The sequence below is a fragment of the Nylanderia fulva genome, unplaced genomic scaffold, assembly GCF_048542155.1.
Source record: "Nylanderia fulva isolate GAGA-0341 unplaced genomic scaffold, ASM4854215v1 Scaffold122, whole genome shotgun sequence".
NCBI classification, from domain to species: Eukaryota; Metazoa; Arthropoda; class Insecta; order Hymenoptera; family Formicidae; genus Nylanderia; species Nylanderia fulva.
The window spans coordinates 230,440-256,258 of record NW_028189432.1 but is presented as its reverse complement, the minus strand read 5'-3'; the positions used below and the strand labels follow the sequence as shown (position 1 = coordinate 256,258).

Here is a 25,819-nt window from a genome sequence, read left to right as displayed (position 1 = left end):
TGGCTCTATTGCCCAGCTTAGAAGACAGCATACTTATATTATTAAACTTTATTGTTTCTATCAGTACAAATTGATTAAATGTAATAAATTAGTTTTTATAACCGTAATATATTACTTCTGTTCTTATTAGCCTTTTTTATATGTGTAAAAATATAATAATCTTATAAGAAAAATGTTTTCATTTTTAATTAAAAATAGTTTAAGAAAATCTTATCAGTACAGCATTTATTATATTGATACTAAAAGTTCCCTGCTATAATAGCACACCGTATCCGATATCCAGGATTCGATATCCAGAGGAAATTCGAACATCCTCAGGATGTTCTCTGAACGTTTTCGGGATATGTGTGCTGTTAGGGTTATTTTACTAAATTAAAAAAATTTTGTATTTTATGAAAAATATCTTTTAAATATTAAAATTAAATAATTTTTTAAAAATTTTCTCTAGAGAATTTTTTGTAAACTCTAGAGAATGTTTTATAAAAATCAAATTATTTATGAATAATATATATATATATATATATATATATATATATATATATATAATATGTATAAATATAATTATAATAAATAAATTATCCTCAATATTCATATATCATTCTCCACTGTTGTTGTATTAATTGTTATATTCTCTACGTATTATTCATTTTTTTAACATAATATATTTAGATTTTGTATATTCATAGTCGGCTGTCATATAACACACTATATAAGTAACATTTAATATTTAATAATTCCGTCATTTTTTTTATTCCTTATTTCTAATTCTCAATGCATTGTGCGTTAATTTTCACATTTTCTTGTTTTAAAATAAAATAATTTCTAATATTTAATATATTTATTCTTGTTCCTAATATTTTCTCTAATATTCATGTAATTTCGAAAAATGGCGGGACTTCATGTTATAACTGCGTTCTCAAATTCACTGCCTGGACTGGAAATCTGTAGTAACATATATTATAGATTTCCAGTAGTAATGACTGCAATTTCGGAACACAGCCTTATATCCTATATCTTATGATAGTGGTTTGGCGACCCTGTTTTTTAATCATTCAATTCCAGTTGATCCGGCTGGTCAGGTGTTGCGTCATTGATCTCCTCAATAACACATCAGATCGTAATATTCGCAATATATAAAGCAAGAGCAATTCTTTATCGCTAAAAAGTAATAGACATATTGCAAAAAATGGTAAGTTCCATCAATATTATATATTACATTGAGTTAGAAATTATATAAATTAGATCTTATCATATCTTATCAAAATTTATCTTTATTTTCACCTTTGTTTGACCTTCACTTTTGCACTTGATGTTACATATTAAGCTTCCATTCATCAATCATTTGCGTATATATATATATATATATATATATATATAAAATGCAATAAATATATATGTTTATATTATATTATTTATAATTATTACATATTTAATTATTTATCATTATGTATTTAATATGCCTCAAATTCAATCTCTTTCTTTTTATTTTGTAAAATATATTAATTTTAAATTATTGAAAATTGATAAAAATATACGTAAATATAAGTATCTAATAATATACATAATAAATAATTATGTTATCAATAAATTTAATATTTAATAAAGAAAATATATATTTAAATATATATTTAAATATATATATGTGCATATAATAATGTGCATGTAAAATATATATAAAAAATAATTGTTTAAAATTATATATACTATATAAAATGTATTTGAATATTGTGTGTGTGTGAATGTAGAATATTAAAATTTATTAAATCTTATATTTCTTTTAAGAATAAGTAATTGTAAGATGTACTATGTTGCGCACACTAAAAAAAAATTTAAAGTTATGCAACTAAAAATCTGTACTTTCTACTATATAATATTATAATTTTGATTTTTTTTATTTTGTATCAGGCAGAACCCATTGATGTCGTGGTTACTGGTGCTGCTGGGCAAATTGCCTATTCTCTATTGTACCAAATTGCAGCTGGTACAGTTTTTGGTCCAGAACAACCTGTTAATCTTCGATTATTGGATATTTTACCTATGATGAAAGTATTGGATGGAGTGGTTATGGAACTGGAGGACTTGGCACTTCCTCTGTTACGAGGTTGATAAAATGAAACATTTGTACATTTAAATAAAGTTTTTGTATTAAATATTGCTTAATGCTTGTATATTCATATATTTATGTGAATCATACTAGTTGTACAAATTGGGAATTGTATAAGTAACTTAATAATAGTTGCTTAAGATATTATATGTTATATATTTTAACAATTATTTAAAGGAAGAATTTTTTAAAAATAAGGTAACTGCAAAAGAATTTTATTATTTTCAATGAGTAATTGAGTATATATTATGTTATTGCTATTTAATGATATTATCTATTTTAATGATTTTATATATGATTATATAATTAAATTAATTTAAATTTGTAGAGGTTTTGCCAACGGCTGAACCAGCAAAGGCCTTTAACAATGTAGCAGCTGCTTTCTTAGTTGGAGCAATGCCTAGAAGAGAAGGAATGGAACGTAAAGATCTTTTAGCTGCAAATGTAGAAATTTTCAAGGTGCAGGGCGAAGCATTAGATAAATATGCTCGTAAAGATGTCAAAGTGTTAGTTGTAGGTAATCCTGCTAACACTAATGCACTTATTTGTTCACATTACGCACCATCTATCCCAAAAGAAAACTTTACTGCGATGACTAGATTGGATCAGAATAGAGCACAAGCAGCATTAGCCACACGATTAAATGTGCAGGTAAAATTCACATTTACACACATTTTTATTCATTCCTTTATTCATACTATTTATTATGCTTAAAATGAGAGGTTTTTGTAATGTATATACAGAATTTGACTACATATAATTATGTATTTTTTTATATTTAACATTTTTATTTATAATGCAAGACTATATACACTGTGTTTATGAAATACTTACAATTAGACAAACTTCTTAGGACATATTTCTCACATCAGTATACAGAAAAAAAGTTTATATATACCCATACTCAAAAATGAACAACTAACAACTACATACTTTTTCTACAAACAACTGTGTTTTCTTTATACCAATTGATTTCTTTCATTATTTTATGCATAAAAGTATTGAGATAATATTGTCGAAAAATGAATATTTTATGAGATATTTCATAGTTTATGTAGGTCAAAATAAAGTATAAAATATCTCGTAAACTATTTGACAATTCTATAACTTTTATGTAGAATATTTATAACTTTTTATGTAGAATATTGCAAGGAATTAATTTATATAAAAAAAGTGATGATTCCATTTAAAAAATTCAAGATGACTTTGTCTTGACTTTGGTAACATCACCCAAGAAAGTAATAGGATCAGCACAAGTAGATGTTTTTAAATCTTGCAATTTTTATCTGAAACATTTTTTTATAAAACACATCTTCCGAGTTCAGGGGTATTGATATCTTTTCCTTATTCTGTATATATTTAGCCCATCATGTTGTATTTTGCAGCACTATATAATCTTAATTTAAACAGTGTTATATAATTTTCTTGATATAATAACAGGTTGATAAGATCAAGAATGTCATTATTTGGGGCAATCATAGCTCTACGCAGTATCCTGATGCAGCACATGCAACAGTAACTCTTTCGTCCGGTGTAAAAGCCGTACCAGTTGAGATTAACGACGATGAATGGCTTAACAATACCTTTTTAGCAACGATTCAAAAACGCGGCGCCGCAGTAATAGCTGCTAGAAAGATGTCCTCCGCCATGTCCGCCGCTAAAGCAGCTGGAGATCATATGAAAGATTGGTGGTTCGGTACTAAACCTGGAGAATGGGTCAGCATGGGTGTTGTATCTGATGGAAGTTACGGAGTGCCAAAAGATATTGTCTTTTCCTTCCCTGTCGCCATTAAGGACAAACGCTATGAAATCGTCCAAGTAAGTTATATAGGGTGTATACTCCCTGAAAAAACCTGGAGTTCTCAAGGAATTTTGTTCTACTTTGAAAAATCCTGGAATTATCATGAAATTTAATTTGAACTCGGGGAATTTTCAAAAAAATTGCTCCTTTGATTTTAAAATACAGTTTTAAAAAATATAAAATTTATTAGCTTTATATAAAGTATATATTAAAACATATTTATTGTAATATAATACTATATTACATTATTATGTATAATTAAAAAATACTTTATTTATGTTAAAAAATTATGTATAACATATAAACTTATTTCAAAATTTGTATTCTAAATAATTAAAATACTTTAATTCTACCTGAAAAATCATGGAATCCTCAGGAACTTTGTTTATAAGATTTGAGTATATACTCTGTTATTTCTTGTGAAATATTTAAGGATATATGGGACGTCGGAGATAAAAATATTAACGCTATTTATGTTGTACGTACATCTTACAAAAATTTTTTTATAATGCAGATTTTAAGGTTTAAAAAGGAAACATCCTTTTAAAAAAAACGGTATTTTTTTTCAAAGGTTGAATTGAAATTATAAGAGAAAAAAATGTTAAACGACAATTTAATTGCTTGAAGAGTACTTTAAAGTTATAAGAAAACAATTTTTAAACTCCCACCTCTTAATTTTTTTCAAAATTTTATATTTTTTTACCGAATCCAAAGTTTATTTTTTTCGAAATTCTTAACTATATATAATTAAATTTTGAAAAAAAATTGGATGAGAGGTTTTTTAATAACTTTTTTTTTTATAATTGTATGAATAGAAAACATTAGAAAGACACGTACACGATAAAGAAACTTATTTTAAAAAACTGCATCTGCAAATTATTTTATCAGATATTTTGAAAATATTTGAAAAATCAAAAAATTCTCAAGGAATTTTTTTATAAAAAAGTGATGGTAAAAAGGCCTGTTTTTTCGCTCATTTTATGGAGTCGAATTTTTGGATCTTAAACAAACTTTTTATGCCAATAGTACTATGTTTGATGAGACATTTCCCAGAGAAATTTCAAGATAGGCACGATTTCGGAGATATGAAGAAGTGAAAGTGATAGTTTCTCATACACCCTGACTAGAAATTTTCACTTTCACCCCCTTGTATCTCCGGAACCGTGCTTATGCTCATTTTGAAATTTTACTGGGATTAATGTTTCATCTAAACGTACTATTTGCTATGAAAAATTTGAAATTTAAGGTCTAAAAAATGGGCGAAATTTGCTATCACTCTGAGTAGATATCCTAGTCAAGTAATTTTTTCATATTTTTTATCTGTAGATTTTTGAAAATCTTGAAGTATATTTATTAATTTTTTTTTGAGAATTTTCTTATATTTCACATTCATTAAAAATGAATACATTTTAATTAAAAATATAGAAAAATATTTTTAAAAAATGCTAAAATACTTTCCAATTTATTTTCAGAACCTTGCAATCAATGACTTTGCAAAATCAAAACTGGACATCACATCTAAGGAATTAGAGGAAGAACGTGCCGAGGCAAACAACGTATTGAAAAAGTGACTAGTAGCGTCAGTGCAAAATGATGAAATGAAAAAAGAGGAATTTGTGTTAGCAAAATTGTAAAAAAAAAGTATTGATAATGTTACTCAGATAAAAATGCACACATATAAAACAAATGTTTTTAAAAACATTACAGTTAAAATCACGAAAATAAATAATGAATAGGATTTTACGTTTCAAACAATTTTTAAAATATAGCAATTTGATATTTGAGTAATTATAAATTATGATCAACGTACAATCATTAAACAAGGGATTGCACATCAATATATTGCTGCAATGCTTGCATATATTTTAGATTACTGTATGATGTGTGTAATTCAATGTAAATATTATAAATGAACAAGTTAAGGCTCCTGGCCATGTTAGATTGTGACGTCAGAGGCGAGAAAACATATGCTATTAATTCAGGAGTCTTGGGTAGAAGGTAATCGGAAGTCTTAAATGGTTAAATGGATTATAAACAGTGAAATGTAAATGCTATGTTTACTACTATAGATTACGCATATGCAAGTATTATCAATGTATATGTGTACATATAATCTTTGTAAAACAAAAGTATATTAGAGAACAATATATATCTTATAGCAATTTTTGCTTTCATTTACCATTCACCTCTCCCAGGAGAATTCATTTTATCATAATTTTCAATATCAATATTATTATATTCAATTTTTTCTCACATACATTTATATTATCTTCATGTATCTTATTTTCTATTATTACATTTCGAGTTTTTCTTTATTGTAATTATCGCGTGAACGCACGCATTAAGTAGCATATTTATACACAAAGAATGTTTAATTTATTCGATCTCTTGACATTCTCAGTAAAATATCGCAACTTTTTTTCATTTCATTCAAAGATCCTTTTTTTTTAAGTTAAAGATGATACACAAATATATTAAGTTAAGAAGCAGATGTTTAGAAGCTGTGAACATCGTGGTCTAAGGTACTACAAAACCCTTTTTTTCAATATTATTAATGAAAAATTAATATTTTGCAAACGTGTCAATTTTGATTTATATTATTGCGTAAATATTTATAGCAAGTTATTTGTTTATGTGAAATATATGCCGTATAAGTATTTTCATAATAAAGAAACTATAGAAATTTTCAAAATTCATTACTTTTTATACAATAACACGCACATTTCCAATGAAGATGATATTCCAACGAACATTGATTTATATAAGTGAGGAACTTTTGAGATTTTGTTGCACGAAAACAATAAATAATATATTCGAAACACACACTTGCAAGTGTTACGAAAAAAAAACTTAAATTATGAATAATTTTCAAATTTCGAGCCAATTATATAATAACAGTTTATATCAAATAACTAAAACAAATTGTTTCAAAATATCTTTTAAATATTTCAATTGTTATACAACACGCAAACGCATACATCCATACACACATCCTTACATACACACACACACACACGCACACGCACACGCACACGCACACGCACACGCACACACACACACACACACACACACACACACACACACACACACACACACACACACACACACACACACTTAAACAAATTGGTTTTTTACTTACAATGTACAAGAAAATAATACATCTGTCAAATTATTATTAATATAATATATGTCAACAACCAATGTTTGAAGAATTCCGATTAATAATAGTTTGCAAATTATAAGTTCTCTCAAATAATAGATTCCTATAATTAAAAAAATAAAATAAAGGATACTAATATAATTCACAGCATGATTACATTGGATATAAATATGTATATATACCATATTTTGTGTCCTATCTATTATACATATAATACACAGGATGTTGAAAAATTAGATCGACAAATTTTGAAAAGAAATAGAAGACTTCAAATTAAATATTTTTTGTTAATAATAATTTTCTTTACAACGTTTAGTTTTAATACTACATGATATGAGATGAGTTTATGACCTTTGAGTTTGTCATCCTTCATATTAAGGTTAATATGAAGAAATTTTTTAACATTTATACTGTAAAAAGAATGAATCACTTTTATATTTATTCTGTCTTTTGTTCAAGATCAAAATGCAATTTAATTTTTCCACTTGTTTGTAGTATAAAACTAAAAAAGTCGCGGAGAAAAATAATACTAATAAAAAACGTTTATATTTTGAAGTCTTCTACTACTCTTAAAAATTTGTCGATTTAATTTTTTAATATCTTGTATATATATATATATATATATATATATATATATATATGAAATTTGAATATTACAAAGATCAACATATAGAAAAATTAATGTAATTTTAAGAGAGCATCGGATCAAGCATTGGATGATGGATATATCAGATGTATCACGACTATTTAGTAATCACGGATTTACTGAAATAGTACAATACATTAATCGATAAATATTTCTCAAATAAAAACAATTTAGGAATATATATAATATATGTGTAATTATTTTACATTTAACTTTAACTAAAGAGAATATAAGATAACAGAATAGATAAAGCAGATAGACTTAGAAGGTATATATATATATCCAATATTTGTAACTGTGTTTTTAACTAATCTACTATCTTACAGCAACATCCTTCATTAGTAAGCGTCAACTTAATCTTTTAAAATGCTAGTTTTCATGCCTATAGTTCAGTTATAACAATATTATATAATATCGGCGTAAAACTAGTGTTCGCACGATGTATCAAGTTAATAATTTTACATCAGATTATGGATGTTACCGTAAAGCAGATTAGTGGGAACATGTGTACATAATTATTTCTGGAGAATAATATATGTATACAAGTATTTTTGCAGAAATCAAATTCCGTCCCTGATTACTAAAAGTTGCTGGTTTACTTATACTATATTATAGTTCGTACCAAAAAAATAAAATTATTAAATTACAATAAAGGCCGTATTCTCTCTCTTTCTCTCATTTCTACGTACACGTATATCAATATGCGCTAAATTATAACTTTTTTTTATTTCTCCGCATTATTTAATGCGAATATTTTAATTGGAGGGGGGGGGAGTAAGAAAAATTAAATTTAATTCAAATGAAATCCTCGTTCTCGGGTAGCAGCCAAGAGTCTCTCTTTCAAAATCTCCTCAGTAGGATACTCTGGTAATTTTAAGTAATGAACACAGGTGTTAACTGAAGGATAACCGCCAGAACCAGCATCCACTTTCCGTACGACTGTTAATCTTGGATGTAAATTACATAAACCTCCTGGAGGTAGAGCCGAACATCCGGTAGCAAATTGTAAGAATGCTTTTCTTTCCGCACCGGTTAATGATAACAGCACGTTGACGAATCTTTGGAAACCAGGGCTGAAAATAATTTAATGAAATATCAAGATTAAGTCTTAGTATTTGCTGTTACCTAAACAAAATTATATAGATGATCATTTAGATAAAACTTTTGCATCATCTTATCTTTATATAGATAATAAAAATGTGTATCATCTATATATGTATGTATCTTAGATGAAAAATGTTATTTTTACTAAATTATCTAGAATAATTTTTAGATAATTTTGCTTTAGAATCATAGCACATAAAAATACTTAAATAGTATAATTTAAGCAGTAAGCGATAACTTAGAAATAAAAATATGAATATATATATATATTTATATCCCTTTTATAATTTACATTTTTTTATAACTAAAATTTTTTAATTGAAATGGGACACCTTATATACATATACAGGGTAATTCATTTTAATAGCCCTAGGCAAATATTTTGAAATCTATGAGATATGAAAAAATGATGTAATTTTGTGTATATGTGTGATTTGATCTTGTTTAATTATTTGAAGGTTATGTAAAGGTCACCTTCAATTTCTTAAATAAAACCAATTATTTTTTATCACATATTCTTGTAGCTTATCTCAAGATCTTTCCAAAACACTAAAATAAAGTATTTTTCTCTTAGTACTTTTTGAGTTATTAAGATTTTAAGTTAACATTTTTTGACATAAAATATAAAATATTATATTAATTTTCGGTAATCATACTTTTTGGAAAGTTCTCGAGATAAGCTACAAGAATATGCAATAAAAAATAGTAGGTTCCATTTAAGAAATTGAAGATGACCATCTCGTGACCTTCAATATAATTACCTAGTTTACATCGTCGAAACGTTGGTATGCTTATTCAATTTGATGCGCACCAAACTTTAGTACGGGTGCGTTTACATCTAATGTACTAAGGGAAAAATTAATACGAATTTAATAATTTAATAATTTAAGAGAGCCACAAGATGCACAAGATTAACCGGTTTTAATTGAGATAATGAGGTTATGCTCAATGCTAATTCCCTCCAAAATGCGTTTCATGCGTTTACATCGTCATCTAAATCATTTGGTACGCGTATTAGTTTAGTACGATACTCCTACTTGATGCGCTCGTACCAAATTGATTCGGCAGCATTTACATCGTGCGTACTAAATATTTAGTACGAATTTGGTACAAATACTACAAATATAGTATCTGATATGCGTATCAAATGCACGATGTAAACTAGACCAATGACACCATCTTATGTCCCCCTCAAGATTAAAAAAAAAAAAAAAAAAAAAAATTTTGAAACATGTCTCTCATAGTTTTCGAAATATTTGCCTAGGGCAATTAAAACAAATCACCCCTTACCTTTCTTTCGTGTATCCTAATTTTGGCTCGGTATAATTGAGCAAATCTTCCTTCGTCCACTGCGGATTCTGTTCCCCGCAGAGCATCGCCCGCATTTCTTCCGGACTAAAAACGTGTAGTTTCTCCATCGGAAAGACCTTTGAGAAGCCCGACTTGAACGCCTCGAGCTGCCTATAAATTCCCTGATTAAGGCAGTAATTGATGGTGAGATTAGTGTATTCTCTCGCGTTTTCTATCGTTACTGCGACATCCGAGCCACCTCTCACTAATTCCACGTAATCGTGTTGAAAAACTTTCGAACTTGGTGAATACGTCATGGTCAAGGTCAGATCCTCGATCGCCACCGAGGTGCCTGACGGATGCGTGATGTACAACGACGACGTTTTTTCGCCGTCGGTGGAATTCACGTCGTCGGAAAAAGTTCTGTCGCGCTTGGCCATCGCGTTCTGTATCTCCTTCAGAAATTCTCCTCTTATAGGATCCACCTCGACGAGATCCTCGATGTCTAATAGACCGGCATACCATGGGCAGGGTTCCAATGAGGAGTAAGCGGCGTCCGCCTCTCCCTCTTCAGATATGAAGCTACTCGACATGCTGGACGACATGCTGTCTTGAGTGATGCCGGTGAGACCGATCTTCTCGTTGACATTGTTCGAGATATCACCGCGACACATCAGTTTTAAGAACGGACGGGACAATGGTAGATCCACTAATCTATTGTCCTGGAGGACCTTCGCTAGGAAGACGCCCAGGAACCAGAAGTACCGAACGGCGCGGTCGCAGGTCGCCGAGTCCTGGGGCAACGGGGCCGGGAACAAGCCGCTGCCCCGCGTCACGTAATATCCCGCGGGCCGGACTTTCTCCTCGGTCGTTTGACCCTCGACCATGATCTGCGCGCCGCCCTCGTCGGCGGCGTCGTCGCACAGCCAGAGACCCAGATCCTTGCGCTGCAATTCCGCCGCGACTAACGCGAAGAATTCCAAAGTCGGCCCGAGACCGGTGCCCTCCTCTCCTACGAATGCCACTTCAAGTATGCTCTTACGGCTCGCGTGTATCTGCAAAAAAAGAAAGAAACGTCAATTTGTAACACTTTACGTAGGACCACTTTGCACATTATAATATGTTATTAATTAATTAATTAATTAATTTATTATGTTATAATGTGCAAAGTGATCCTACGTAAAATGTTACAAATTGATATTCTAAAAATATTTGTCGTATCAAAAGTTGTTGAGAAAATAATAAATTATATACATTAATAAATATAATTATTTAATAAATAAATTTCAAGCACCCTTCTCTCGACCAAAATGGCAATTTTTCTTTATTAATTCAAATCACAACGTTTCGACTATATTTTTAGTCCTTATCAAGTAATATAACTATACAAACATACAAAAATACAAAAAACGAGATTCAGTAACAAAATTAATTTTGCTATTAATATTTTAAAATTAGATGAAATTTATACGTACTTATAAAAAAGGAAGAAAAGAATTATTAAATTCCAAAAACTATCTTTAATCTGATTGACCATGCGATTTTATTATCAGACAAACAGTTCCATTGGGATAACATTAACATTGTTAAACGAATTTTAATTAACAATTGCTTTCCCAAACATATCATTGATCGATGGGTGGAAAAGACTTGAATTTTTTAAAACATAGTTTTATCAGCGCCTTGGATCGAAACGAGAGACATATTGACAGGTCTCCTTTCGTCTCTTTACCATACGTTAATGGTTTTAATCACATAGATAGAATCTTTAAGAAAGACTTGAATTTTTTAAAACATAGTTTTATCAGCGCCTTGGATCGAAACGAGAGACATATTGACAGGTCTCCTTTCGTCTCTTTACCATACGTTAATGGTTTTAATCACATAGATAGAATCTTTAAGAACATCACAGGGTTTAATGTGGTACACAACATACCCAATAAATTAAATTGTTTAATTAAACTCGGCAAAGATAGATTACCTACAGAGAATAAGACCGAAATAGTTTATAAAATTGTAAAAATTGCGATTGTTCATATATTGGACAGACAAAGAGACATTGAAGTACACGAATAAAGGAACATTTCAATAATATTAAAATGCATTCCAGAAATTTATCTGTAATTAGCAAGCATAAAATTAAATTTAAACATGACTTTGATTTGTCTATGTCTAATATCCTACACAAAGAGAAACATGTTAGAAAAAGAGAAATTGCTGAAATGTTTTTTATTAAGAAAAACAACAACACTATTAATTTACAAAAGAACACTGATAATTTAAGTAACATATACGACAAAATAATAAAGGTCACTTAGTCTCTCTTTATCTGTTTAACATACATGACGTGATATCTATTAGACACTATTCTCCTAAAACATTTTTGGAATTTAATAATTCTTTTCTTTCTTTTTTATAAGTACACATAAATTTCATCTAACTTTAAAATATTAATAGCAAAATTAATTTTGTTACTAAATCTCGTTTTTTGTATTTTTGTATGTTTGTATAGTTATATCGCTTGATAAGGACTAAAAATATAGTCGAAACGTTATTATTTGAATTAATAAAGAAAAATTGCCAGTTTGGTGGAGAGAAGAGTGTTTGAAATTTATTTATTCTTTATTTTGACTGGCGAGACTCGAAGAGTGACCGTGTTAATTAATTAATATTTAAGTAAAATGCACATTTAAATTAATGAAGAAAAAACCATAAATTAAAATAAAAGACTATAGGTTATTTTCTCTCTTTTTTACTTATATATTTAATTTTTCCAGAAATACTTGTTTATATTACTTATTACAAACAACTACGTGTTTTTTTTACATCAATTAATTCGGATCCTGTACAATTAATTTTTCAAGAAATTACATTTAATTTTATATTTTCTAAGAATATTAGTTTTAATTTAATTTAAAACAAATTATATATATATATATATATATATATATATATATATATATATATACATATATATATAATACATATAAATTTAAAAAATGTATATCAAATTTAATAATATTAAATCTCTTGTAGAGATTATTCCAATTTTAAATCTTGGCCGTGTCCAAGTAAAAATTTAGTGCCTTGTGCACAGGTTTTAATCCTAACGAAAAAATTTAGTTTCGTTGGGATAACGCACTGTCATCCGCGATGTGATTCTTATTGCCTGTTTAACACTCTCAATTTATATTTATATTAAAATTACTTAATTTTCAAATGTATAGTTTTTGGAAAATTAAAAAAATTAAATAAAAAATAACATAAATATAACTTTTACGACTCACATTATATATTTGCGTTATGACCTTCGTATTTACATTTGAATTTTGTCTTTTTGTTAATTATTTGACCTTCATGACTTTTGATTAATTTTTATACTACACAGCGTTATGTGATTGCGTTAATTGTAATATTTATACCCGCGCTGAAGAAGGTCCAGGAAAGAGGAACTGAAACGTTCGCGAGAATTTAATATTTAATAAATTTTACATGCGAAATAATTACATTACGTTGTTCTATTAGCGTTTTGTTCTCTTTTTAGAAAATAACATTCTTAGAAAATATAAAATTAAATAATTTTTAGAAAAATTAAAAAAAATTATAAACTTATTTTCATGTAAAATAAAATTTATTTCCTAGGAAATTAAAAAGATATTTAATTATAAAAAATTTTTTTTAATTTGGAAATTAAAATCTGCCTCCATAAAATCTTGTTCGCCTCGTATTATCGTATCGTGTGCAATTTTTCTTTTTTTCGTGATTTTAATTAATTTATATAACTTTAAATTTAAATTTAAATAACTTTTGATCTAAACATTTTTCAAATAAATGTTACGAATAAAATTTTTTTGTTATTTTATCGTAAAATCTAAATATGCAATTTATTTAATATGTATTTTATAGAATGATTCAAAGTTATTCCTTATCTATTTGGAAGAGGAGTGACTCAATGTTTATATAGTTCGAAAGACTCCTCAAATAGACATAAAATTTTCTCTTAAACAATTTTTCTGATTCAACATTTCACAACAAATATTTCTAAAGTTATCGGCTTGTAACACTTTATGTAGGCCATCCTGTATAGACAGGGTGTATACACAAATCTTAGAAATAAATTTCCTGAAGATTCCATGGTTTTCCATGTACCGTTGTTCGAAATTCCAGGTAAAATTAAAATATTTTGTGCAACCAGCGCGCGAAAAGTCGCCCTTTACGCACATAATGGGATTTTAGAAAGGACTCCTTTTCCACGCACCGGTCACACAAAATATCGTAGCCAACATGTACGGGTCATAAATCAGCCGATCGTGCGGATTGTCACACTCGGCTTCGCCTCGTGCGCCAAACTTCCGCATTCTTGGCCGATTTAAGATTCCCCGCACTTGTTAACTAATATACTATTAAATAATATTTAGAATATAATTTTGAAATAATTATTTGTTATACATAATTTTTAACATAAAGTATTTTTTAAATATAATAATGTAATATAGTGTTATATTATAATAAAATATATTTTAATATATACTTTATATATAAAACTAATAAATTTTATATTCTTGAAAATTATATTTTAAAATCAAAGAGGCATTTTTTTTAAATTCCCTGATAATTCCAGGATTTTTCAAGGTAGAACAAAATTCCCTGAGAATTCCAGGTTTTTCCAGGGAGTATACACCCCCTGATAGAGAATAGCTCCTTAAAAATACCAATTTTTACCTTCAGCACTTGTTCTGCCCAATCCAATAACTTCTCTCCCCTAGGTACACTGACTCGTTCATGCTTAAGCCTACCGACACGAAATTCGTGGCTGTCGTCTCGTCGCGGGCTTAAACCAGGTGCTCTCTGTCTCTCGAGAATCGCGTCTCGCTGCGTCTGCAGCCAGACGATGGACCGCGAAGCACCGAAGGCAGTGCAGCTGAAATAGAGTCGCCTGGTTTCGAAAGGCAGTAAAAACGGACAGCTTCGCGCAAGTTCCTCGCACCAATTGGGCAATGCACCAGCGGCCAGAGCCAACGGGTCCTGAATCTGCTGCACGATCTTATTCGTGATCTTCTTGGACGTGAAGTCGTCTGAATGAAGCCAGTAGGTCGTGCTATCGTTGGATTCTTCCTGTTCTACCGAAGTGGTACCGTCATCTCGATTGGTGGTCAAGACAAACACGTGTCTCAACAGCTGCAGAACATCCTCCATGGTGCACGCGTTTGCGTTTTGCGTAGCATTACGAGAGTATAATGTTACGATCGGCGTCGCTCTACCGGATAATTCCTCATCTCTGGCTTCCTTGTATATTATGCTGTAAAAATCAGACAGTCAGGCTATAATTTTCTCTCTATGATGATAAATTAACAAAGGTTTGGACACATTACGTGTAAGTAGGTTCCCATATCCTTTTCAATTTTTCTTGGCGACTACCCAGTTCGGTTAATTGCATCAATTCCTGGACCGCTTGAAAAATACTAGCATGCGGATCTGAAAGTGGTATCTCGATGTCCGGTATGCCTGGAAAACCTGGCCCTTTCAGCGATAAGGAAAGCCTAGGCATGGGCAAGGTTCCTATGCGGCTATTAACTTGCGCTTCATTGCCAGGAGGGGGAACTTCCAAATCCGTTGTCTATTTTTTAAAGAAAATATTTCGAAATAACGCAAGCGTTCTCGCAAGATTTAATTCTAATGTATACAGGGTGTATACTCAAATCTTATTCCATAATTTTCCAGGTACTTTTGTTCAAAATTCCAAGTAAAATTAGAGTATTTTAAATAATATTTAGAATACAATTTTGAAATAATTATTTGTTATACATAATTTTTAACATAAAGTATTTTTTTAAATATAATAATGTAATATAGTATTATAATAAAATATATTTATATGATAATAAAATATATTTTAATATATACTTTATATAAAACTAATAAATTTTATATTTTTTAAAACTATATTTTAAAATCAAAGAGGCAATTTTTTTAATTCCCTGATTATTCCAGGATTTTTCAAAGTAAAACAAAATTTCCTGAGAATTCCAAGTTTTTCCAGGGAGTATACACCCTGAATTTAATTCTAACACGTAATTGTTCGCATTACTTGCCTGATTGATGTTCGTCCGACCGGGACGTGGATCAAAGGCAGGAATAAGGGCGGAAAATTGACGCTTCAGCACAAACTCGTCATCCCACGCGCGCCTTTTGCTACTCTGTGGTGCTTCTTCTTCCATGAATGCCGCCAAAAGATTGCGACTTACCATTACTTCTTCGTATTCGCCTTCGCAGCCGTCACCTTCCTCTTCATTCTCTTCATCTTCTTCCTGAAATATGTAGAATACACATGTTTATAAATTTATTTTGGAATTATCCTGTACGATAAAATGCCGCACAATATTAGGTACTTCTTGATCATTTTCTTCGTTATCTTCTTCTTCCTCTAGAACGCCATCTTCGTCATCTTCTAATTCAGTTAAAAGCGTAGGTCCGCCCGTAGTTCGACCTCCACCGGCGCTAGAGGTCGCTACACCTCCGCATGATTCTAAGAAGTCTTCAAGACTGACCTATTCGTCACAATAATATTGAAGTAAATGAAATAATAAAAGAGAACATTTTTTTTTTCACGGGAAACACATACAAGATGTCCCATTTTAAATGACGACCTCAAATATCTTTTAAAAGAAGCATGTTAGAGAAAAATAAAAATATAAAATGTGTTAATAAACCGACCACAACTGGCAATGTTATTCTTTAGTTATTTATTCAAAATTCAGACAACGTTTCGACCTTAGTTCAGGTCCTTATCAAGTCTACAATCAAAAAGTAATAATTATAAATGTTGATAAATTATTAATAAAAATCACATATGTGTTTACTCAAAACCGAATGATTAGACTCATGTAATTTAATATTGCTAGCATGTTCCTTCACTCTAGTGCATAAATGTCTTTTCGTTTGTCCAATGTATGAGACATTACAATTTTCACAATTAATCTTGTATACTACATTAGTTTTTATATCATTAGTTATTAAATCTTTACCTCGTTTTATCAGCCTATTCAACTTTTTTGGCAAACTATAAACGACATTTAAGTTAGCATTTTTAAGTGACCTTTTAATACTGTCGCTAACGTCTTTAACATATGGAAGTGGAATCACATAATTCTTATCTTGAGTCGAATTCACATTATCGTTATTATCCAAATCATTATTCAAACTATCGTTATTATCCGCATTGTGACGGTTAACATTTCTATTATTATTTAGTACATTAATTCTTTTATTTACATATTTATTAATAATACGATCCGGAAAGCAATTATTAATTAAAATGTTCTTTACAATCTCAATATTCGTATTGTGAAATTGTTCGTTTGAAAGTAAAATTGCATGGTCTACTAAATTATAAATCGTATTAATTTTATACTTAATAGGATGACTCGAAAGAAAATTGATGTATCTGCCAGAACATGTAGGTTTCCTAAACCAATTAGTTGTCAATTCATTCCCACTGCGGATAACTGTGGAATTTAAAAAATTAATAGAAGAATTGGTCTCTCTATTTCATGCGTAAATTTTAATAGTTCATGATAATTATTAAACGTACTTAAAATTTTATTTATTTTAGAGTTAGGTAAAATAACATAATTTAATTCGAAGCAATAGAGTTAATGTTAACCCTTTTAGTATGATTTTTAGCTTATCACAATTTTTATATGGAGTTGAAGTTTTTTTAGAGTCTACAAGTTTTTGTTTTAATGATCAATTTTACGAACAGATTCATGGTATCCCAATGGACTCCCTCCTTTCACCTATTTTGGTTGATTTAGTTATGGACGATCTCGAAACAGAATGTTTAAACGCTTTACAATGTAAGATTTCAGTTTATTATAGGTATGTTGACGACATTTTTGCAATAATTCCACGTTCTGAGATTGATAATATCCTGATTACATTTAATAATTATCATCAACGTTTACAATTTACTTATGAGATTGAAACAAATAATATGATCAATTTTCTAAACACAACGGTTATTAGAAACAACGGGAAACTTTTAACAAATTGGTACCAGAAACCCACATCTTCTGGCAGATATTTAAACTATTATTCGAGTCACCCATTTAAATATAAAATTAACACTATTAATAACTTAGTTGATCATGCTATTTTGTTATCTGATGATAGTTTCCATAATAAAAACTTATATATAGTTAAAAGAATTTTATCTAATAATTGTTTTTCCAACGCGGTTATAGAACGTTTTTTACACAAGAGAGTTTGTTTTCTTAAACAATCCTACGTCGTGGGGGATAAATACAAAAATAAAGAATTTGATATTTCAAATTGTATCCCAATGCCGTATATCAAGAATTTGAGTAATACTATCGAGCGATCTATTGTAAAAGCAGGCTTAAACGTTATCTATACGATACCAAAGAAATTAGATTATGTAATAAAAAGAGGAAAAGACAAACTTCCTAAAGCGGAGATGACCGAGGTTGTTTATAGACTTGACTGCAATGACTGCAACGCTACATACATTGGACAGACTAAAAGACATTTAAATACTCGTATAAAGGAACACATGAATAACATAAAAGTGCACAATAGTAACCATAACGTAATAAGCAAACATTGAAGTGAATTTTTACACGACTTTAAATGGACAACCTTTAATATTTTACATCGGGAAATACATACGAGAGAAAAAGAGAGTTAGCAGAAATGTTCTACATTAAAAAAATTTAACAATACGATCAACCTTCAGAAAGACACAGAGAATTTAAATCCTATATATGATTTGGTTATTAAGGCTGCTTCGTTTTCTAATATCACGACGTTAATGTCCAACAAACGTAGGACGAATTTAGTATGAATTTTATTATGTAGAAGTGTGTCAATTTATTTCTTAGCAGGTATGATTTTTATTTAATTAATTTATATACATTGGTTTACGCTATTTCTCATTTTTTAAAAATGTGCTTTTTATTAATAATTTATCAACATTTATAATTATTACTTTTTGATTGTAGACTTGATAAGGACCTGAACTAAGGTCGAAACGTTGTCTGAATTTTGAATAAATAACTAAAGAATAACATTGCCAGTTGTAGTCGGTTTATTAACACATTTTATATTTTTATTTTTATTTCACTGGCGACTCATAAATTACTCGTAATTAGAGAAAAATGTTTCAAACAAAAGTTGTAGAGTTCAAAAAGAGCCAATAGACGATCTTATTAGATTTCGGATAGGGAGTTTGTTTTGGTTTTTTAAAATGGGACATCCTATATATCAGGGTGTGTACTCAAATCGTTTAAATTCCATGATATTCCAGGTTCAAAATTCCAAGCAAAATTAAAGTATTTAAAAAATTTTTAATACAATTTTAAGTTAAGTATATTTTTGTTATACATAATTTTTTAACATAAATAAAATATTTTTTAATTTAATAATATAATAGTCGAAACGTTGTGAATATTAAGTTAATAAATTGCTAGTTTTGGTCAATAAAAATTAAAAGCATTTATTTTATAGTACCTACTAGCGTCCTGTATAACTAGAGTATTAATATATATTTTATAATAAAATATATTTTAATATACTTTATATAAACTTAATAAATTTTATATTCTTTAAAGGTATATTTAAAAATAAAATCAAAGGGGCAATTTAAAAAAAAATTCCCTGAGTTCAAAATAAATTCCATGAGTATTCCAGGACTTTTCAAGGTAAAAAAAATTCCCTGAGAATTCCTGATTTTTTCAGAGAGTATACACCCTGTATATTAATAAAAAAAAAAGTAATTTTACCTGCTCGCTATCACTACTTGTACTAGTTAGAGACATAGTCAGCGCTTGTCCTAAGCCTGGTCCGGTTGTCGTAGTGACACCACTACCAGCTACCTGTCCACTACTCGTCAAGCTTGGATAGCTTTGCGCCGTGCTAAGTAATCCACCGGGAAAATTTGGACTCAGCGCTAATCGTACAAGACTGGATACAGAATTTGGTCCTCGTGGATTTGAACTCGTATTAGAATTCGAAGCAAGGTGTTGTCCACCTGTAGGTCCTACAAGATGTATTTTATTTCTTGAAAAATTTATATTATTTGAGAATGTTGCAAAAGATGAGTCATTTTTCTACCATGTAGAAAGAAGGTAACAATTAAAGGTCAATGTAACGTTCATAAAAAAAGTATACATATGTTATTAAAAATATAACTAGATCATAATAATAAGCATATTTGTTTATAAATATGTGTACTATATATTAAGTTTAAAACTGACCTAACGTTCGTCTTCGAGCCATTGCAGCAAAAGTCTCCAATAAACCAGTAGCAGCTGTTGATTCCAAGGTATTGTTAGCATCGGAACAAGCGAGATTAGGTACAGATACCGACATGGGATTGGTAACCACAACAGGACAACTACCCGTTGTATTTTGTGTAGATGAGCTAGCTTCTTTTTCTCGAGTAGTACAGTCTTTAGCAACTTCGGAAGAAATATACGGAATTTTTACATGTACTATTAGCACGAGGAAAGGAGATTAATATACAATCACGAATTATAAAGTACGGCCGAATATTTTCCGCATATAAACAACGAGAGATTTAAATAAAGTTATAATTTTATGTCGTTGACGAAACATCATAGCGATGGGACGTGTTCCTCTTTTAACTATTAATTTTAAATAAGATCGTTTTTATGGTGTGTTAATCTCATTTTAATTGATGGAATTCTCACTTGATAAGGACCACAACCAAATGGTCGAAACGTCGTGAAAGTACTGAATAAAATTGCTAGTTACGTCGAAATCAATTTTGCCAAGTTTATAATTTTATGATTATATATATAACTTTATACGTGTTCAATTTAAATATAAGCATTGTAGCAATAAAACCTGTAATTAATGCAAACGAAACACATATCATACCATCTGCGATTCCAGTAGGATGATGTCTTGGTACAGATTTTATCCTTAATGAGTTTTCATCAGACTCGCCGGAAACGCTGATTCTAACAGGAACTAAACCAAGTAGTTCGCCGCTCAGAAAACTATTAGTATTGTTGCGTAATCTGTCAGCTCCTTCTCTCATACGATCCAGAACCTCAGCGGTCTCTAAACTCAATAATCCTCCACTAGCCTAATGTTATACAGACAATCATATTCATGTTAGAGTTCATTAGAAATAGTAATATTTCTTTTAAATAAAGATAGTAGAAAAACTAGCAGCTCTTTTTAAAACAAAAGAACATAATTTTTGTTAAAAACTATTGTGTAATATTGTGTTATAGAATTCTCACTTGATAAGGACCACAACCAAATGGTCGAAACGTCGTGAAAGTATTGAATAAAATTGCTAGTTACGTCGAAATCAATTTTGCCAAGTTTAATTAATTTATATACATTGGTTTACACTATTTCTCATTTTTTAAAAATGTGCTTACCTTGTTGCCTCTTATAGTAGCAAAAAATGGTTTTGAACTGGACGCTCGATTACTAGTACTGTTAACGGGACAGTCCGTATTAAGGGTGAGACTTTCAACAATAGTAGCTAAGTCACTAGTAACCGCTGTGTCCGGTCTAGGATGCAACACGACTGAAAGTTCACTCGTCGAGTTTGCTCCACCCTCACCAGTTACGGCAACCACCGCTTCGGCACGAGCCACCGATAACACACTCTCGGCGATCGATTCGGCAGCTTGCTGCTTGTAAAAATAAAAATACCAAATCAGGAATGACTCTCGCATATTATGTTAATTGTTCTATTTTGCTTTATATGAACACTTTTATATTAGAATTGTGACATCATCAAAATATCTTTTTATTTTTTTTAAAAAGGCATCTATAAGAATTTTTAGTGCGCGTTTTGTCGCCTCTGACGTCATAATCTAACATGATCGTGGCAAGGAGCTTTAATTCAGCAAGTATGTGTGTATGTCTATATAAATTTTGTAATAAAATTTCTTTAGATTTTCCTGATCTTTCAAGTATTTTTGTTTAAAATTCTAGGTAAAATAAGAAAATTTATTAAGTTAAATTCCATCCAAAATAATTAAGTTGAAATGACTTTGAAAACCGTTAGTTATAAACATTTCTGTAACATCAATTTATATCTCCCTACTTCAACTTTTATTTGAAATATTTTCCTTTAAAAATAAGATTTTAAAGATGAAATTTTGTAGCGCTCTATTTTCAACATACGATATAATTTATTGAAGTATTATTAAATATTATTAAAATTTAATTTAAAAGCTGAAACAATTTTTTATAAAATTTACATAAAACTTTGATATTGAAAGAAGATTGTCAATAAAATCGCATGAAATTTTAATAAAAATATTGTAGACACACACAAATGTATTTCCTAAAAAAGAAACAAAATTACATTTATAAAATCAAATATTTAAAAAAAAAAAAAATTTTTGAAAAATTCCCTAAATTTCAAAATTCCATGAGAATTCTCGGTTTTTTTCAAGGTAAAAAATTATTTCTTATAATTCTTGGCTTTCCCCAGTTTTTCCTGCAAATAGATACCCTAATATGTAATAAAAGAGAAATAAGAATAAATTACCTTTGCCGCTAGATTATCCGCGCTTGCCGCTTGATCGGTGGAAGCTACAGAACTATGTATAGCGGTATCAGTGCAATCGGGTAAACTAGGAGTGCTATTGGACTTCCGACCAGTTAAAACTCCACTTCCACTTTTACATTTCACTGTACTGTCTGCCTCAAGACTGGTGCCGACTAATCTGAGATCATACTTCCCTTCCGCACCCATTCTATAGGAATTTGATCCACCGTGATCCCAGGTTACATCTATCCATCCGTTGTGCAATTCTCCCGTAACTGTACCTTCACCTGCGAGACATTAAGACAATCAGCTTTATTTAATCGAAGTTTTAAAATATTGTTAATTAATTAATTTAAAATAAAAGTTAATTATATATCCATTTTAATGATAAACGACAAAACAAGAAATTTTTTTCATTTTTTTAAAAAATACAATTTCTATCTATTAAAATTCAAAATTAATAAATACCAATTTTATTAGCATATTACATAATTTAGAATAACGTTAAGTTTTTTAATTATTTTATTTGTAATCATTTAAAATTTTTTGTATAAGTTTTAACTTTTAATTTTGTTTTTTGATTTCTTTAAATTAGATTTTTCTATAATTATTTTATATTTTTTTCATTTGTTATTTATATATTTATTTTTACCAGTAATATAATTTTTTTTTAATAACATTTCATAAATTTTTTTCTGTGTTTTCAGTGGCATTTTTCTGTTAAAAACATTTTTTCGATAATTTTTATAAAAATTTTCAAAAATAATAAAATTAAGATGTTCTAATAAATATTTATAGTTTTTATAAAAGTATCAAGAATCTTGCAAGAATCAAGACAAGAAATTAACTGTCGAAATTAAGATATCATAATTCTTAATTAAAAAAAATGAAGACAAAACAAGTATATCCAATTCTTGTCTTGTCTTGAATCAATCACTAGTCCATTTGAAAGTTAATATTCCCACCTGGTGGTACACCATCTTGATCTCTCCACTTCCAGTCTAAGCCTCTAGCCACTCGCACTCCCGCGACTAAATGTTTGAGAACTTGGGTTTTAATGAATCTTCTTTGCTTCCGTACACCGGCCTCGGCTTCCTTGGCTGCACGGCCCAAATCCTCGCACACCCCGGTAACTTCTCCATAAACCTCGAAGCCGGATACGGATAGATAATGCGTTTGCCCAGATGCGTTCTTTCCGATTTGCTGTAAACGCAAATGCCGCCAGCCTTGCGTCTCTTCGCTCGGTGGTTCCAGGGTCCAGGTAGCCGTGCTACCCGGTTCGTTCAAGGAACAATCATCTACGTGAGCGTACAACGTTATCCACGTAACGCCGTCCTTCGACGCCTGAAACATCCAGTTCCTCAAAGCACTTCTACCGTATCCCCTCGCGTGTCTCAGGGTATAAGCGTTGGGAATAATCCAAACTCCAAGATCGATCGAAAACCAGGCGCGTTTATCGTCGTTGGTGTGACAATTCAGGGCCGATGGATCGCGACTGAGAATATCCTCGAGGTGGCCGTACGGCAGGTTTCTCCCATCGCTCGATGTGATGACGACCAAACCGTACTGACCCGGGTTTACCCATTCAGAACAGGTTTTAGCATTTGTACCGACCCAATAGAGCAAGCCGTTCTCGTCGAAGTCGTGCTGATACTTGAACACTATTTTATTCTCCTCCTTCAATTTCTTCACGAACGTGAACGTGGATCTATCGTGATCGTGCCACTGCTTAGCTACCATCTTCAATAAATGATTCTCCAGCTGCTGTATCGTGCTCAACGGTTCCATCTTTAAGCTACGACCGGATCGATCTATCAATGCGCTTTCGCCGGAGGCCTTTTCCAGTCGGAACCGCAATCTTCTCGTCAAAATCTATGGGAGGAAAAATAAAAAATTGAATTAAAAAATAAGCGGAATAATCAGGATGTATACTCAAATTTTATAAATAAATTCCCTGAGAATTTCATGATTTTCCAGGTATCTGGATCCAGGTATTCATGATATTCCAGTATCTTTGTTCAAAATTCCAAATAAGAGATTAAAGTATTTAAAAAAATTTTAAATACAATTTTAAAATAAGTTCATTTTTATTATACATAATTTTTTAACATAAATAAAATATTTTTTAATATAATAATATATTGTATTTTATAATAAAATATATTTTAATATACTTTATATGAACCTAATAAAATTTTATATTCTTTAAAAGTATATTTGAAAATAAAATCAAAGGAACAATTTTTTTTAAATTCCCTGATTCAAAACAAATTTCATGAGTATGCCAGGATTTTTCAGGGTAGAAAAAAATTCTCTGAAAAATTGTCCAACAAAAAATTAGGCAATAAGTGTTACCTGTAAACCGTAACCCGATCCAGGTGTGTCATACAGATACACCGGTAATTTTTCTATGGATTCTAGCACTGCGACCAACTTGTGAACTAAGATTTTAGCGGAATTGTGCTCCTTATTCGTGTCTTTTGTTTGAAAACAGGTATTGAATACAGTTATTCTCTGCATTCTGAGTTTAGTCGCCCTCAATGTTGGTGGCGAGGGTCCAGGAGGTGCGGCCAATAGAGCTAATAACGCTTGAACAAGACCGCTGGAGTGTAATTCGTATGCCGACACTCGACCTTCCTCGTTCAATAATAATTTAAGTTGCTCCAAGGCGGACTGCAACACGTTACGCCATTCGCGATTTCCAGATTGTTGTTTCTGAGACGCTTTCTCTATTTGACTAACAATAGCACCAAGTTTAGCGACTACACCGCGTGGTTGAGCTTGAGCCACTTTGAAATAACGTTCGTATATTTCCTGCGCTTGCACCTTGACCTTTTGCTTAATCGCTTCAATCTTAGATCTCAATCTCTTCCCTCTCTTACCAGTCCAACCTGCTGCAAATTCTGGACCTACAATGAATCAAATTTATACAGGATTATCGAAAAATATCGAACTTCCCTAATATTTTTAGTTAGAATGCATTTTGGAGAAAATGAAAGTTGTATGGTTTCAAGCGGGGAGTAAGATGATGACCTTGACTTTGACCTTGATCATGTCCTTCAAGATCATTTGAAAATCAACTTCAAAATTTTAAATGGGAACCCTTATTTTTGAATCCAGATTCCGAAAGAACGCACCCCGTGGTATAACCA

At 30.2% G+C, this 25,819-nt stretch overlaps 2 protein-coding genes across 4 annotated transcripts in view; one reads left to right on the top strand and one right to left on the bottom strand.

Annotated features, from left to right (window-relative positions):
• Window positions 1–1,027: 1,027 nt before the first annotated feature.
• Mdh1 (malate dehydrogenase 1) lies at window positions 1,028–6,067 on the top strand. Its single transcript, XM_029316188.2, has 5 exons — window positions 1,028–1,189; window positions 1,906–2,101; window positions 2,433–2,755; window positions 3,545–3,922; window positions 5,378–6,067. Exons 1-5 carry the CDS (start codon window positions 1,187–1,189, stop codon window positions 5,474–5,476), a joined length of 999 nt encoding a protein of 332 aa, XP_029172021.1. The 5' UTR covers window positions 1,028–1,186; the 3' UTR covers window positions 5,477–6,067.
• Window positions 5,607–25,819, bottom strand: part of Ufd4 (ubiquitin fusion-degradation 4-like) — a 34,063-nt gene continuing 13,850 nt past the window's right edge. For all 3 annotated transcript variants that reach the window (XM_085479542.1, XM_029316184.2, XM_029316186.2), the window contains 13 exons: window positions 25,023–25,576; window positions 23,633–24,539; window positions 22,668–22,954; window positions 21,541–21,798; window positions 21,026–21,236; window positions 20,380–20,583; window positions 19,906–20,162; window positions 16,495–16,653; window positions 16,198–16,413; window positions 15,478–15,722; window positions 14,828–15,404; window positions 10,106–11,160; window positions 5,607–8,784 (listed from right to left, as the gene is read on the bottom strand). In XM_085479542.1, the coding sequence (XP_085335668.1) occupies window positions 8,502–8,784; window positions 10,106–11,160; window positions 14,828–15,404; window positions 15,478–15,722; window positions 16,198–16,413; window positions 16,495–16,653; window positions 19,906–20,162; window positions 20,380–20,583; window positions 21,026–21,236; window positions 21,541–21,798; window positions 22,668–22,954; window positions 23,633–24,539; window positions 25,023–25,576 (5,213 nt within the window). In that variant the 3' untranslated portion in view covers window positions 5,607–8,501. The remainder of the gene's footprint in view (window positions 8,785–10,105; window positions 11,161–14,827; window positions 15,405–15,477; window positions 15,723–16,197; window positions 16,414–16,494; window positions 16,654–19,905; window positions 20,163–20,379; window positions 20,584–21,025; window positions 21,237–21,540; window positions 21,799–22,667; window positions 22,955–23,632; window positions 24,540–25,022; window positions 25,577–25,819) is intronic.